This window comes from Lampris incognitus, chromosome 7, assembly GCF_029633865.1.
Source record: "Lampris incognitus isolate fLamInc1 chromosome 7, fLamInc1.hap2, whole genome shotgun sequence".
Classification (NCBI taxonomy): domain Eukaryota; kingdom Metazoa; phylum Chordata; class Actinopteri; order Lampriformes; family Lampridae; genus Lampris; species Lampris incognitus.
Window position 1 is genome coordinate 9279155 of NC_079217.1, and position 14771 is coordinate 9293925.

A 14771-nucleotide genomic window follows, 5' to 3' on the forward strand; every position below is an offset into this window, starting at 1 on the left:
GCCTACCAGCACGGGGATCGCCAGTTCAAACCCCTCCGGCTTGGTCGAGCGTTCCTACAGACACAATTGGCCGTGTCTGCAGGTGGGAAGCCGGATGTGGGTACGTGTCCTGGTCGCTGCACTAGTGCCTCCTCTGGTCGGTTGGGATGCCAGTTCAGGTGGGAGGGGGAACTGGGGGGAATAGCGTGATCCTCCCATGTGCTACGTCCCCCTGGCGAAACTCCTCACTGTCTGGTGAAAACAAGTGGCTGGTGACTCCACATGTATTGTAGGAGGCATGTGGTAGTTTGCAGCCCTCCCTGAATCGGCAGAGGGGGTGGAGCAGCGACCGGGACAAGTTGGAAGAGTGGGGTAATTGGACGGGTAGTTACAATTGGGGAGAAAAAAGGGGAAGATAATAAATTTAAAAAAAAAGAAAGTTGTGTATATGGAGAAGAGGATGGGTGACAAGACACATGCTTGTGCGACCCCAGTAAAAACAATACTGCTGGATTTAAAACGGTTCACTCTGGCATATTGGGGTCTGTCCTTTAAAAAAAATCCGTCATCCATAAATAAAACCAGTGTTGTGTTGACTTGTAGTCGTTGGAGGTGGTGCAGAAGTGTGTTTTTGTTCACTGTATTAAAAGCAGCTGAAAAGTCCAAGAATAAAACCCTAACATATGAGTCTGGAGAGTCGAGGTGCCCAGCCACTGTATCCAGGAGGGTCAGGCCTGCATCCTTGGCTCCCTCTTTTGCCTTTTAGGCAAACTGGAGCGGGTCCAGACTCCAGCTTGGAGCTTGGAGAATGGATCCGTGCTGGAGAGGCCCAGCCGAGCTGAGGCAACACAGAGGCAACACACCCAGCTGGCTTGTGTGTCCATGCCTTGGCGCGTTCACTGAGAGGTGGCACAGTCTGATGCGAGAGCTCAAATCTAACCACAAATGTTGCTGAAAAAGTCTCGACAACAGCCTCCGCAGACCTGGAGGAAACGACGCCAATTAACTCTTAAAACAAAGCCAGGCTTGAGCGCATAAAACGCAAAATAACTTGCAATACACAAAAATTAGCGACTCAAGGTTAGACGATGGCGCGCAGCGGCGAGACTGATGTTTCGGGCTTCCTTGCGGTCTTTGGATTTTTCTCTCTTAATGAGCTTTCAGCTCTTCAGCAGAGGTTTGAAAACACAAGGCCAAATGCAAAAAAGGGCGAGGACGTGGCAGAGGAGCGAACGTCTTAAAGCCGGGGCAGGAGCACAAAGAGCAGCGTTCTCAGACTGAGTAGAAAAACCTTGCTTTTCTTTTAAAACTCTTTTCTGTTTCTATTGTGGTGTTATTTCTTTATTTTACTCATTTTCTTGTCCGATTGTACTGACGTGGGCAAAATGAATTCCCCTTGTGGACGGTAAAGTACGTCTCTCTCTCTATCACGGCAGGTTGAATGAGTTCATCTGGGGACAACATTCATTGACAGACACATTTCATCCCTCAGCTAGGTGACATCTTCAGTCTGAGACGGGCAGTGTTTGGCAAACGCTCCAAGGAGGGGGTTTGAATGTGTGGGTGTGTGTGAGGGAGAGAGAGAGAGAGAGAGGATAAAGAAGACCACCAATAAAACGTCTTTCCTGTAAAGTTCAAAAGTAATTCATGATTAAAACATGAGAGAGAAGGGAAAGAGAGAGAGGGGGAGATTTGATCAATTCAATTTATTGTCCTGATTAAAAAAAAAAATGCGTTTAACCTCGAACACACCGTCTTCATCCAAGGGTGAGGGGAGGAAGTTTTTACTGTGGTGTGAAACAGTTCCTGTCTTGTGTGGCGGTGAGATCGTATCGTCTTCCTGCGCTCAACAGTAACGATGACCTTGAAAGGTGCCGCTGTGGAGCCGATAACCACGTCAGAAGCGCGGTTTCTTTGGTCAGCCTCCCGTCTGGTTGATGCCGGTTCGGCACCTTTATGTGAGGTGACGAGAAGGCCACTTGTGTGGAAGGAGTGTGTTCTTGTGCACACGCAGGCAGAACGTCAGATGAAACCGCGTAATGTTTCCGGAAGAATCCAAACTTCCGTGCCTGGGGTCGCCACAGCCAATATCACTTTTTCACCACCAAAACTACTTCCAAGTACGGGTCTTAGAATATCGGCCGATACTGACTTCCGATCCGGTGTAGTACCTCAGCTGAACAGTGCAGACCAGTAGTTTGGGGTCGGTAGGCAAAATAATTGAGATTGAATCTGTTTTCTTGTCCACCATAAAGAAATAGCTAAAGGCTTCCATGTGCCAACAAAGCAGTCCTCAAGGCCCCCCTTGCCCTGCAGGTTTTCACTCTACATATGTAGTCCTGCTTGAACTTGCGCAACCAATCAGCACTTAATTATGTCAAATTTGGCACACCTGGCATAATTAAATACTGTAATATGATTGGTTGAGAAATTACTAGCGGGCCGGCATATGCAGGGTTACAATGAAAATCTGCAGGGCAGGGGGTCCTTGAGGACTGGACTGGGAAACGCTGCAGCAGATTTTAGTTTTCAGTAAAATCTCCGATACTTACACTTCATTTGGCCCACTATTGTCCTGATGTGCATCCCTAAATACCTCTTATCACCATATGTCAGTCTTCTTCTTCTTTCGGCTTGTTCCCTGTTTCCCAGGGGTCGCCACAGCGGATTTTTGCCCTCCATAGCTTTCTGTCTGACACATCCCTCTACCGCAATTCAGCCCTCCTCATGTCCTCCTCGATCTGGTCTCTCCATCTTTTCCTTGGTCTTCCTCTTCTTCTTTTGCCAGGCACTTCCAGGTCTAATATCTTCTTTCCTATATAGTTTACGCCTCCTCTCTGTACATCTTGTCTCTCTCAACTTCTCATCCATTCCTCTGATCTTGAGCATAGCACTCACTTCTCCATTTCTTTTCCGGTCTTTTCTAGTCCCTCCCAAGGACCAACGCAGCATGTTCGTCTCTGTCACCTGTAATGTAGATTCTAGCCTCTCTGTTGTTGTCACTGCATCCATACCATAGAGCATAGCCGGCCTAACTATTGATTTGTATGCTTTGCCCTTTACCCTCAACGACATTCTTTTGCCACAAAGTACTCCAGCTACCTTTCTCCATAATTCCACCCAGGTTGTGTCCTTTTCTTGACTTCCTTCTCGCCGCAGGCTTCTGTCTGTATTATCGATCCTATGTACTTGAATTCATTAACTTCTGGGACATCCTGTCCTCCTAAGGTCAATCCTGGACTTTCTGCTTGCTTATTTATACACAGGTACACAGTGTTTGTTCTGCTGATGTGTAGTGCTCTAATCTCTAGCGCTCCTCTCCAGTCTTCAAGCTCTTTCTCTAACCTCTCCTCGTCCTCGTTTGCCAGCACGATGTCATCAGCAAACATCATGCTCCATGGTGGCTCGTTCTTAAGATGTTCTGTGAGGCTGTCCATCAGTATCACAAACAGGAAAGGGCTCAACGCCGATCTCTGATGCAGTCCTACCTTTACCTTAAAGGTAGGACTGCATCACAGGACTGCAAAGGACTGCAAATTCATATATATATATATATATATATATATATATATATATATGAATTTCCCCACGGGGATGAATAAAGTTCATCTTATCTTATCTTCAGGACTGTAACTTTAACATGATTGCTGCTGTTGTGGTAATTTACTGTGGAACAGTGTTGGGGAGTTATTTCCTGTTCAGTGCCTCACAGAGAGTATTTTACACATTACTGCCTCTGCTTACCAGCCCAACAGATTTACTGCTGCTCTTACAGGCTGGCCCAGAATGACACCCAAATAAGCTCATGTCACTACTCCCCTTCTGCAGTGGTTTGGAAGCTGACAGGATTTTCTCAGCCGTTTCCTCTTCTGTGCTCCCATACTCCTTTATCCCCTCTGGATAAATACTGTTTTCTGGGTTTTTTTTTTTTTTCAAAGAACTTCATAGATTCTCTCAATTCAGGTTGTCACATGCTTGTCAGTGATTGTCTCTCTGTGACAGATTACCTGTCCCTCAGCTTTAATAGGAGTGTGCTGTAATGAAGGGAATTGAGGGACAGCTCTACGATGAGCAAAGAAAAGCATTTTCTGTCTTGTTTAAGACGGGAAAGAAGCGTCTCCCATCCACCTCCTCTTAAGAACTAACAGAAATCTGCCTGGATTATCCTGTTAATATGCTGAGCTCACATATATTGGCAGAGGGGGAAAGATCGGATTTTTGTTGTTGTTTTGTGTCGGCCTGTTTTTCCGTTCTGCCTGTCGCCCTCTTTTCTTTCTATTTGTTTCATTCTGTGATAATGCTGTGTTGCAAAGGGATCCCCCTCACATTTTCCTGTTCCCCACACGTTCTCTCACATCTCCAGGAACCTGGTACCAGTCACCCAGCTTTATGTGAGCGTGGACGCCAGCACCAAAGACAGTCTGAAGAAAATCGACCGGCCGCTCTTCAGGGACTTCTGGCCCCGCTTTCTAGACAGCCTGAAGGCCCTGGGGGAGAAGGTAAGGCCCGGGGGAGCTTTCTGTTTCCAAACAGGACATTAAAGATGGAGAAGTACTGTATGTGCTTGTGACTTGAAGGTTGTTAGTTTTAAAAAACCAGACCAGTTGGGAATATAAGCTTTTGAAAATGAATATTATAGAAAAGAAATACATTTTATTCAGAATAGTGTACTAATGCTAAACGAAAGGAGGAAAAAAAAGCATACCAGGAAATACTGTAAAAGTATCTGCAGAACAAGTAGAAGGTGCTTTAGTACAGTTTACCATCAATACCTGAGCCCACCAAAACCGAACAGCACACTCTGCAAGACCTCATCAGTTCAAATCATGTTCACATGAACTTTTTTTCTTGATTTGTTCCAGGTGAGCTAAGGCTCAAATATAATGTTGAATAGACTATTATTTGCAATTTATCAGTTGGAGATTCTGGAGACACATTATTCAGGGCTGGTGTCACACTGTTTTAAAATCGCAGGGCCAAATCAAGCTTCTGGAAAATGTGTGACTTTTTCTGTTAAAATAGTCCAAATGGTGTGCTCAGAGATGGTCAGGTATATAATCCCACCCTGCTGTGTCCCCCTTCCTTTGACACCCACTCTCAAAATAAATCCATCCATCCATTATCCAGGCCGCTTATCCTACTTAGGGTTGCAGTATGGTGGAGCCTATCCCAGCAGTCATTGGGCGGCAGGTGGGGAGACACCCTGGACAGGCCGCCAGGCCATCACACGGCCGACACATTCACACCTAGGGACAATTTAGTACGGCCGATCCACCTGACCTACATGTCTTTGGACTGTGGGAGGAAACCGGAGCCCCCGGAGGAAACCCACGCAGACACGGGGAGAACATGCAAACTCCACACAGAGGATGACCCCAAGGTTGGACTACCCTGGGGCTCGAACCCAGGACCTGCTTGCTGTGAGGCGACAGTGCTAACTACTGCACCACCGTATCGCCCAAAATAAACAGTCAAAATAAAATAGTGTCAAAATAAATAGGCTTTTTATTTAACTGAAAAGAAAATCCCAGACACATCCCTTTCAGAGTGATGTTCTGATAGCATAAAAAGTAAATCTGAAGGGAGACTCTTTCCTGTCCCCTTAACAGCCAGCGCTGGAGCTAGCTGGTCCCAGACACCTGCATCTGCAGCAATGGCTGTTTTACGCTCATTACCAGCCAATGGCACTTAATTTTCCTTAATTATGGTCAAGTCTGTATCACATCCTGTGTCTTCGATGATAACACCAGCATCACTGCAAACGCCAAAGCCGTGATTGTTATTGTGCTGTCAAGGCGCTTGCTGTTGTTTCCTCCCCACGGGGAGTCTCTTTGGCTGTTCCTTACCAAAACAAAAATAAAGCTTGTTTGATCTCTTTTCGTAAATTGTATTGGCCCTTTTTTCTGTTTTGTTGAATTACGTTCATAATTGAAACTCCCCTGACAATCTGAGTCCACTTCATTGCTCAATTTAACTCTGTATTTGGAACATGTAAACACAAGAACTTATGTTTACATTTAATTTCAGGTTTATAAACATCCAAGCAAAAGGAAGTGCCTCCTTACAGTCAGTCTCCACAATATATCAAAAGGTTGAAAAGTTCTTCCAAAGCAAAATTAAATGTAATGGTGTGACAGAAGCGGGCGGCTCTGTGGTTAGCGCGGTTGCCTCACAGCAAGAAGGTCCTGGGTTCGAGCCCCGGGGTAGTCCAACCTTGGGGGCCTCCCGGGTCGTCCTCTGTGTGGAGTTTGCATGTTCTCCCTGTGTCTGTGTGGGTTTCCTCTGGGTGCCCCTGTTTCCTCCCACTGTCCAAAGACATGTAGGTCAGGTGACTCGGCTGTACTAAATTGTCGCTAGGTATGAATGTGTGTCGGCCCTGTGATGGTCTGGCGGCCTGTCCAAGGTGTCTCCCCGCCTGCCACCCAATGGCTGTTGGGATAGGCTGCAGCATCCCCGCAACCCTGAGAGCAGGATAAACGGTTTGGATAATGGATGGTTCGCTGGATGGTGTGACAGAAGTATAACATGTGACAGTAAAAGTTTCTGATTGAGATGAAAACAGAAAATCATATTAGAGTTATTTTGTAGCGGTTGCAGTCTCTGTTTTACCTTTGGAGTAAGGATGCCCGATGCTAATTTTTTTTCTTTGCCATTATATGGAAACCAATAATTTTCATGGTCATTTTGGCTGATGATGACGGCTTTCATTTCGATGCAATATCATGTATCTTAGTACCTTAGTACCTTTCCTGATTTATTACTAAACATTAACCTGTTTGCATTGTGTTGTGCATTCACTTAACATAAAGGACATAAGGACACACCCCCCCCCCCCAAGAAAACTACAGACCTACTTAGACTACGTACACAGAATTCTGACATTATATACACAATATAGAAAAGTACACGATAACACAACAATGTAAGGTCCATATGGATGCGTCGGCTGTTCAGCAGCCTGACTGCCTGTGAAAAGAAACTACTACTGGGACGGGCGGTGTGTGATTTGATGCGCTGGTAGCATTTTTTAGATGGAAGGAGTGAGAACAGAACATGAACAGGGCGGCTGGTGTCCTTAATGATGTTTTGGGCTTTCCTTTTGCAGTGAGTTGTGTAAATATTATGAAGTTGTGGTAGTTCCATGCCAGCGATTTTTGCTGCAGTCTTTACAGTCCTTTGCAGCAGTCTGCAGTCCGGTTGCCAAACCACACTGTGATACAGCCTGTCAAGAAACTCTCCATGGTACTGTGATAAAAGTTCATAAGAGTTTTGGTCCTCATGCCAAAACTCTTGAGTCACCTCAGAAAATGCAGTCTCTGCTGTGCCTTCTTGAGGATGCAATTGGTGTCGAGAGACCATGTGAGGGGGTCTGTGATGTGTAAACAGAAATCTAAAACTGCCCACAATTTGAACAGATGACCCACTGATGGAAATAGGAATGTGATTTTCTCTGATCTTTCTAAAGTCAGCAATGATTTTTGTCTTATTGAAGTTTAGACGGCGGTTGTTATCATGGCACCATATGGTTTAATCTTCCACTTCCGCCCTGTAAGCCCTCTCATCATTGTTGCTTATTAAGTCCAATCACTGTGGTGTCATTCGCAAATTTAATGATGCTGTTGTCATATTTGGCAACACAGTCATGTGTAAACAGACTACAATAGGGGACTGAGACAGCAGCCCTGAGGTACACCTGTTCTAAGAACTAATGTGGATGAGTTGTGTTTTACCTATTCTCACAGTCTGGAGCCTGGCTGTCAGGAAATCAAATAGCCAATTACAGATAGAGTTGCCCAGACCAAGACCTCTGTGTTTCAACACCAGTTTGGGTGGTACAATTGTATTAAAAGCAGAGCTGTAATCAATAAACAATATTCTGACATGGGTATTTTTCTTTTTAAGGTGTAATAAAGCAGTATGCAGAGCAAGTGAGATAGCATCATCTACAGATCTATTGGAACAGTAGGCAAATTGTAATGGGTCAAGGGTAACAGGAATGTTACATCATTTTATATACGATACAACCAGTCTGTCCAGACACTTCATAATAAGAGGTCAGAGCAACAGGTCAGTAATCATTAAGGCAAGAGACAGGTGTTTTCTTAGGGACAGGTGGGTTTTTTTAAAACACAGTGGAACCACACACAATGACAGGGACAGGTTAATAATGTCAGTAAAAACCTGAGATAGCTGAGTGTGACATGGCTTGAGGACACGGGAAGGGATGCTGTCTGGGCCAGCAGCTTTACGAGCCTTAACCTAAAAGTTTTACTCACATCAGCCTCTGTCACCTGTGGAGCGACTTCATCGGGTGGGCACTGTGCTGCTGTCACTGGGTCCAAGTTGTGAGCTTTGAGGCGGGCAGAAAAATTAATTCGGCCGTCTGATACACTCCCTCAACTTCAGGCGATTGTTGCTGTTAATCCAGGGCTTCTGGTTGGGGCAGTAGTGAATAGTTCATACTGGGATACAGTTATCTACACAGAATCTAACATAGCTAGTGAAATTAGGCGAGTAGTTGTCCATTTAAAACAGAAATTAGCCCACATTGCAAACCTTTCTTTGTAGGCTGTACCTATCTTTCCATCAACACCTTTCGTTGCCTTCGGCAAATAATTATTAACGTGGGGCTTCCAGGTAGCATAGCCATCTGTTCTGTTGCCTACCAACACGGGGATCGCTGGTTTGAATCCCTGTGTTACCTCCGGCTTGGTCGGGCGTCCCTACAGACACAATTGGCCTTGTCTGCGGGAAGCCACATGTGGGTATGTGTTCTGGTCACTGCACTAGCGCCTCTTCTGGTCGGTCAGGGCGCCTGTTCGGGGGAGAGGGGGAACTATGGGGAATAGCGTGATCCTCCCACGCGCTACATCCCCCTGGCCAAACTCCTCACTGTCAGGTGAAAATAAGCGGCTGGCGACTCCACATGTATCTGAGGAGGCATTTGGTAGTCTGCACACCTCCCCGGATCGGCAGAGGGGGTGGAGCAGCGACCGGGACGGCTCGGAAGAGTGGGGACAGGTACAATTGGGGAGAAAATTAAAATATATACTACATATATATATTATTATTAATGCATTATCCCATCAGTGTGACATATCCGGCTTAAATTTTGATATCTGTCCTGACCCTGATAACATGTTTTTATGCTATTGTGCGATTCCGATAATCTCACTGATAAATTGTGAACCTCTACTACGGAGGAGCCACGTTGTATGTTGAGAGTTTTCCTTACCGGTCAAAGGCAGCGTAGAAAGAGAACGGTCACCTCTCAGCATCCCTCTTGTCTGTTGTGCCAGTCCATTCACAACACAGCAGGGACGTGAGGAAAACTTTCCCCTGCAATGTTTGTTTGCATCAGTATTCATAGTATTCACCAGCAAGTTGTGTTCCCTCCTCATCTCATCCGGAGAGATGTGGCGCTTGACATGTTTACATCTCTCTGTGGTTTACATCAGGACCGTGTTAAGGTCGCGGTAGCTGTGGAATAAACAAAACCTGATAATCATACTTATAATGCTTATTATGATTACTTACCTGACACCTGCTAATATGGAAAGTAATGACTAATTCCTCACCTAATGCCAGGGGGGGGGGTGTTTGTTTTGAATATAATGAGCTAAAAGCGGGTCTTACAGATTGTGCGGCTTGATTTATTGGGGAGAGATTGTTCTTGCCAAAGTACCGATAAGGCTCTCTGAGTCACCTTTCCTGCTGATAATGCTAAATAATACAGCTTTGTGTTTTGCACCTTCAGGTGGACAGTATTGTTTTTGTTTTATTCTTTATTATCATTTATGCAGCCCTACGATAGGGCTTTTCTTTCCCACTCAATATAGTAGTGACATACCTGTTGTGCACACATGCTTGCCTCCAATGTCCCTTTTGTTTTGTTTTGTTTTTGTGTGTGTGAGTGTGTGAGTGATGTGTGCAAGTGCTAGAAGCTGCTGTGAACCGGAGTGAAAGTCCTCATGTGAGTAGTCTGAGCATGCAGCACAACTCCTGGTACAGGCTCCTCTAATGTCATGCATTGACTGCTGCACCTCCTTACTGGCAGGTCTCCCTGCACGTACTTTCAAGCCTCACTCCGCCGTTCATATCCCGCCTGGTTGCTGCCCACATCCAATTTAAAACCTTAATGCTCGCTTACAAAACAGCAACTAAAACGGCTCCCGCCTACCTGAACTCCCCCATTCAGGTCTACACTCAGTCCCGCACCCTACGCTCTGCCGTGAAAGGTGCCCGGCACTTCTGCCGCAATGGGATCTTAAGTCAGTAGCCAGACTCTTCTCTTCTGTAGTTCCCCGGTGGTGGAGTGAGTTATCAAACTCCATTTGATCCGCTTAGTCCCTCTCATTCTTTAAGAAGAAGCCAAAGACCCGACTCTTTCTCCAACACCTCCACACCTGGTGGTCTACTACTACTACTACTCTCGCTGCTCCCGTTAGCTCGTTCCCGTCTCTTCCTGTCTTCTGCATCTTCCTCTGTCACACCAGCCACCTGCATGTCCTCCCTCACCACATCCATAAACCTCCTCTTTGGCCTTCCTCTTCTCCTCTTCCCTGACAGCTCCATATTCAGCATCCTTCTCCCAATATACCCAGCATCTCTCCTCCACACATGTCCAAACCATCTCAATCTTGCCTCTCTTGCTTTGTCTCCAAACCGTCCAACCTGAGCGGTCCCTCTAATATACTCGTTCCTAATCCTGTCCTTCTTCATGAAAATCTTAGCATCTTCAACTCTGCCACCTCCACACCTGATGGTATTAATATAAAAAAAAATGTTTTTCGCTTCTGTGCACCCTATGCATTGCTTTTGTGCACTGCCTGTTGATACCTATGTCCTATCAGACTTGAACCTAGTCTTTTGGCCCTTACTTGCTGTTGCCTCCCGGCTAGATAGATCCTTGCTTGTGTTGTATCAACTCTCAGATGAACATCACTTTGGGTAAAAGTGTCTGCTAAGTGAAATTGTAACATTGTAACATAGGCACACTTGGCCAATAAAGGTGAATCTGATTATAGGGTCGCAAAAAGGGTACCTTTTTTTTTAAAGGACAAAAGAGGGGCGATACATATCTGCAGATACTTTCGAGCTGAAATGGAATTATCTTCATTTCCCGAATCTTCCCAAAGATCTAGACCAGGGCTTCTCAAAGTCCGGACCGCGGTCTGCATCTGGGCCGGACAGCAAGTCGATCCGGACCCAGCCCATACCTCGTGTTATGAATACAATACGTTATGAAGTGTAACGTTTTCCATCTTGTGTGTTGTTGCTGATGAGGTCATCCATTACTGTTACAGCGGAGAGTTTGCTTTGGGGGCGGTGCAAAGCTTTTGTTGTGCTTACAGGGACGTAACAAGTGTAGTTGTCAACTCGAGTAACGCTATCTTCACCTCACCTGGCCTGGTTCACTCTCTCCTCTGCTCCGTGTGTGTGTGTGTGGGTGGGTGGGTGTTTGGGTGGGTGGAGGGGCTGAGCCTCACCCTCGTTGAATCCCAGACAGCAGAGGAGAGAAACCATATCCATAAACGACAGTATCTGAGTGTCTGAGTGAGAGAAGGATAAAACATTAAAACAGGATGACAAAATTATATGGCTCTATAAGACATACGAAAAGAAAATGTGTGGCAGAGGACGATGCAGAGGACCGGAAGAGATGGAAACGGATGATCCGCTGTGGCGCCCCCTGACAGGGGCAGCCGAAAGTAGTAGACAAAAAGAAAATGTGATGAGGGGGATGCCAAGCGGTGCCCAGGTGGCGACCACCGTCACCATGGAGACCTGGGAAGAGGACAGACCGCACATGCACACAAGGGAGACTCGCATCACACCATTCATATACAGAGAAAGGAGAGAAGACGTCATTCAGAGAGGGAGATAAGACGTGAGAGAAGAAAACCGTTCGCAGTAGTCCATCATCTATACGCTGTAATCCGACGAGAAGCCTGATCTGAACTGTACTGTTGATTTAATGGGACATGTTAAAATGAAATATAGTGATTTTGATGTGAAACAGTATTCCACCTTACCTGCTGGTCCTTTTATCGCCGCCGTAGTCAGACTTCTGTACTTACCGGATGCCAAATAATTGCCCGAAGGCCGTGTTCCTTTTGTTTTGTGGAGGTGAGCCGACAAGTAATCACAGCCCTCCTGAGTCATCTCGAGCCCGGATTCTCCTCCGGAGCTGCAGACTGATTGTGTCCACCAAAGTCCTCCCTATTCATCACGGTTTCGTGGTGATGACAATGAAATGCCAACAGGAGGATGTTGACTGAATGGAGCAGAACATTTGATGCTTGTTGTTTTTTTTTTTTCTTAATAATTCCTTTGGTATCTTAAAAGTTGGAAAGGCTCTTTTCAGCTCAGACGGCAGCGAGGCTGCATCTGTAGTCATTCTGTGACCTGTTGTTTCATTTGCAGAAAAAGGAGAATGCGCCCAAAGGAATGTACTCTAAATTATCACTCGCTGCTTCAGTCTGCCAAGTCGCTCTTGTAAATCGATTTGCCTCGGCCATTTTCTAAGAAAGCCAAAGTCAGGAGATAAAACACTTCCCCGGTACGTCGGGCAGGACGACCTCGAAAGAGACGTGAGCTCTGAAGTGTCTGAGAGGGAGTCTCCATTACAGCAGTCTGTATCCTCCGGTCCACTACTTCATAATACTTCTTCCTGTCTAATACTGGGAAATCCATTACCCCTCATTCCAAACTGTTTGTGTGTGAATGGCTAGAGGTCAATTACCGCTAATGGGTTGTTGTACTGTAATTGCCTATAGATCATCGTTTCTCACCATGTGTGGACAGACCAATATCAACGGGAGGTAACAACATGGGGACGTTTAGCCCATTCTCAAGGAAAACGTGTGTGTGTGTGTGTGGGGGGGGGGAGTTATACCGTACAAGAAATATATACTCAGCGAAGATGTGCAGTACATTCTGTTGTGTGTAATTCTCACAATTCAAGGGAATTAATAACCCCACAATACTTGTACATTGGGCATCCGGGTAGCGTAGTGGTCTGTTCCGTTGCCTACCAACACGACGATCGGCGGTTCGAATCCCTGCGTTACCTCCGGCTTGGTCGGCGTCCGTACAGACGTAGTTGGCCGTGTCTGCGGATGGGAATCCGGATGTGGTTATGTGTCCTTGGTCCCTGCACTAGTGCCTCCTCTGGTCGGGCGGGGCGACTGTTCGGGGGGGGGGGACTAGGGGGAATAGCGTGATCCTCCCATGTGTTACTTCCTCCTGGTGAAACTCCTCAGTCAGGTGAAAAAAAGCGGCTGGCGACTCCACATGTATGGGAGGAGGCATGTGGTAGTCTGCAACCTTCCCCGGATCAGCAGAGGGGGTGGAGCAGCGACCGGGACGGCTTGGAAGAGTGGGGTAATTGGCCGGATACAATTGGGGAGAAAAAGGGGGGGGGGTCACAATAACAAAAAATGTGTACATTAATTAACTGTTCGTTAATGCAGTAATAAGCATTAACAGTTAATTAATACAATAATAAGCATTAAGTAACTGTTAACATGTATCTCGTGGTCACATTTATTAAGGGTTTAGGGGATAATTATGTTACTAACTAATATTAATGAATGATGAACACCATAAGTAAATGATTACAAGACACATTAGCGAACTTTTAATTATCTGTTAGTTAATGCAAGGCGAGTCAAGTTTATTTGTATAGCACCTTATCATCCCAGAGCCCATTCAAAGTGCTTTACAGGCCAAAGATAAAAAAGCATTATAAAAACATAAAATAAGTAAAAGTACAGACAAGTTCAAAACTGAATTTGATAAGACAGGCTCTGCAAGAGTAGCTGGAGTTGAAGAGCAAATTTTTATGATCTCATCAGCCTTATTGCAGGAAAAGTCTAGAAACTCGTGGGCCGTGAACGGTGAGCAGCTAATAGACGGCTGCTTTTTAGTAAGTTTAGATACAGTGTCAACGAGAAAGCTGGGGTTATGTTTACTAATATTGATTAAGTGAGAGAGATACGCTGCTTTTGCAGCAGATTATTATTACTGCATTAACTCATGTTAATTAATGTAACCCTAATTGTACATTGTTATCACTGAGGTCTTGTATATACCAATATTAATGATTAATAATAATGTTGATTTTTTTTTTTTGCAATACTTGAGCAAAATAGCTGCAATGTCCCTTACAAAGAATAGCATGGGATCAGACAGAACATATTTTCAAAATGAAAGCCTGAAAAACCCAACAAGTTAAAATGAATTATTATTGACAGGACACATGGTTGTTATAGGACAGCGGCACAATGCCTTGATACCGCCCCTATTATCTTTACTGGTTGTGTAGTGATGGAAATGTTGTTATGGGGGTTTCATCATCATCTTCTGTTCTTCAGACACTGCTTACAGTTCCCAAACACTGACTCAGACATCATGAATGCCCATACTGTGATAGTTCCGCTTCCGGTGTGAGAAGATGGCGGCGCGAATTCACGTTTGCAGCGGGCTCACCCGGTACCATCCATGCAGTGTCTTTGTCCACATCTGTATCTAAGTTTGGTTTTTTTTGTATTCGTTTGATGGCTGGGAGAGCTGGTGCTGGATCAGCTGGGAGACCTTGGTCTACTATGTCCTGTGGGCCCAGGGACCACAGCCCTGACTGGAGCCGCGCCCGAAGAGGTAACACCAAGGGCGGTCTGGCGGTGGCCTCACCTGGTGTTGACTGTTTTAGTGTCATCGTTTGGAGTGCGGGGAGGTGTGTCGAAGGTGTCTAGCTGGGAGAGCTGACGTTGGATTGGCTGGGGGAGCCT

The 14771-nt window shown here is 45.7% G+C and overlaps 1 protein-coding gene across 1 annotated transcript in view; it reads left to right on the plus strand.

The window, feature by feature from the left end:
- tyw1 (tRNA-yW synthesizing protein 1 homolog (S. cerevisiae)) overlaps positions 1-14771 on the plus strand; it is a 144012-nt gene that overhangs the window by 71718 nt on the left and 57523 nt on the right. The window contains exon 13 of the mRNA XM_056283730.1: positions 4343-4478. Coding sequence (XP_056139705.1) covers positions 4343-4478 — 136 coding nt within the window. The remainder of the gene's footprint in view (positions 1-4342; positions 4479-14771) is intronic.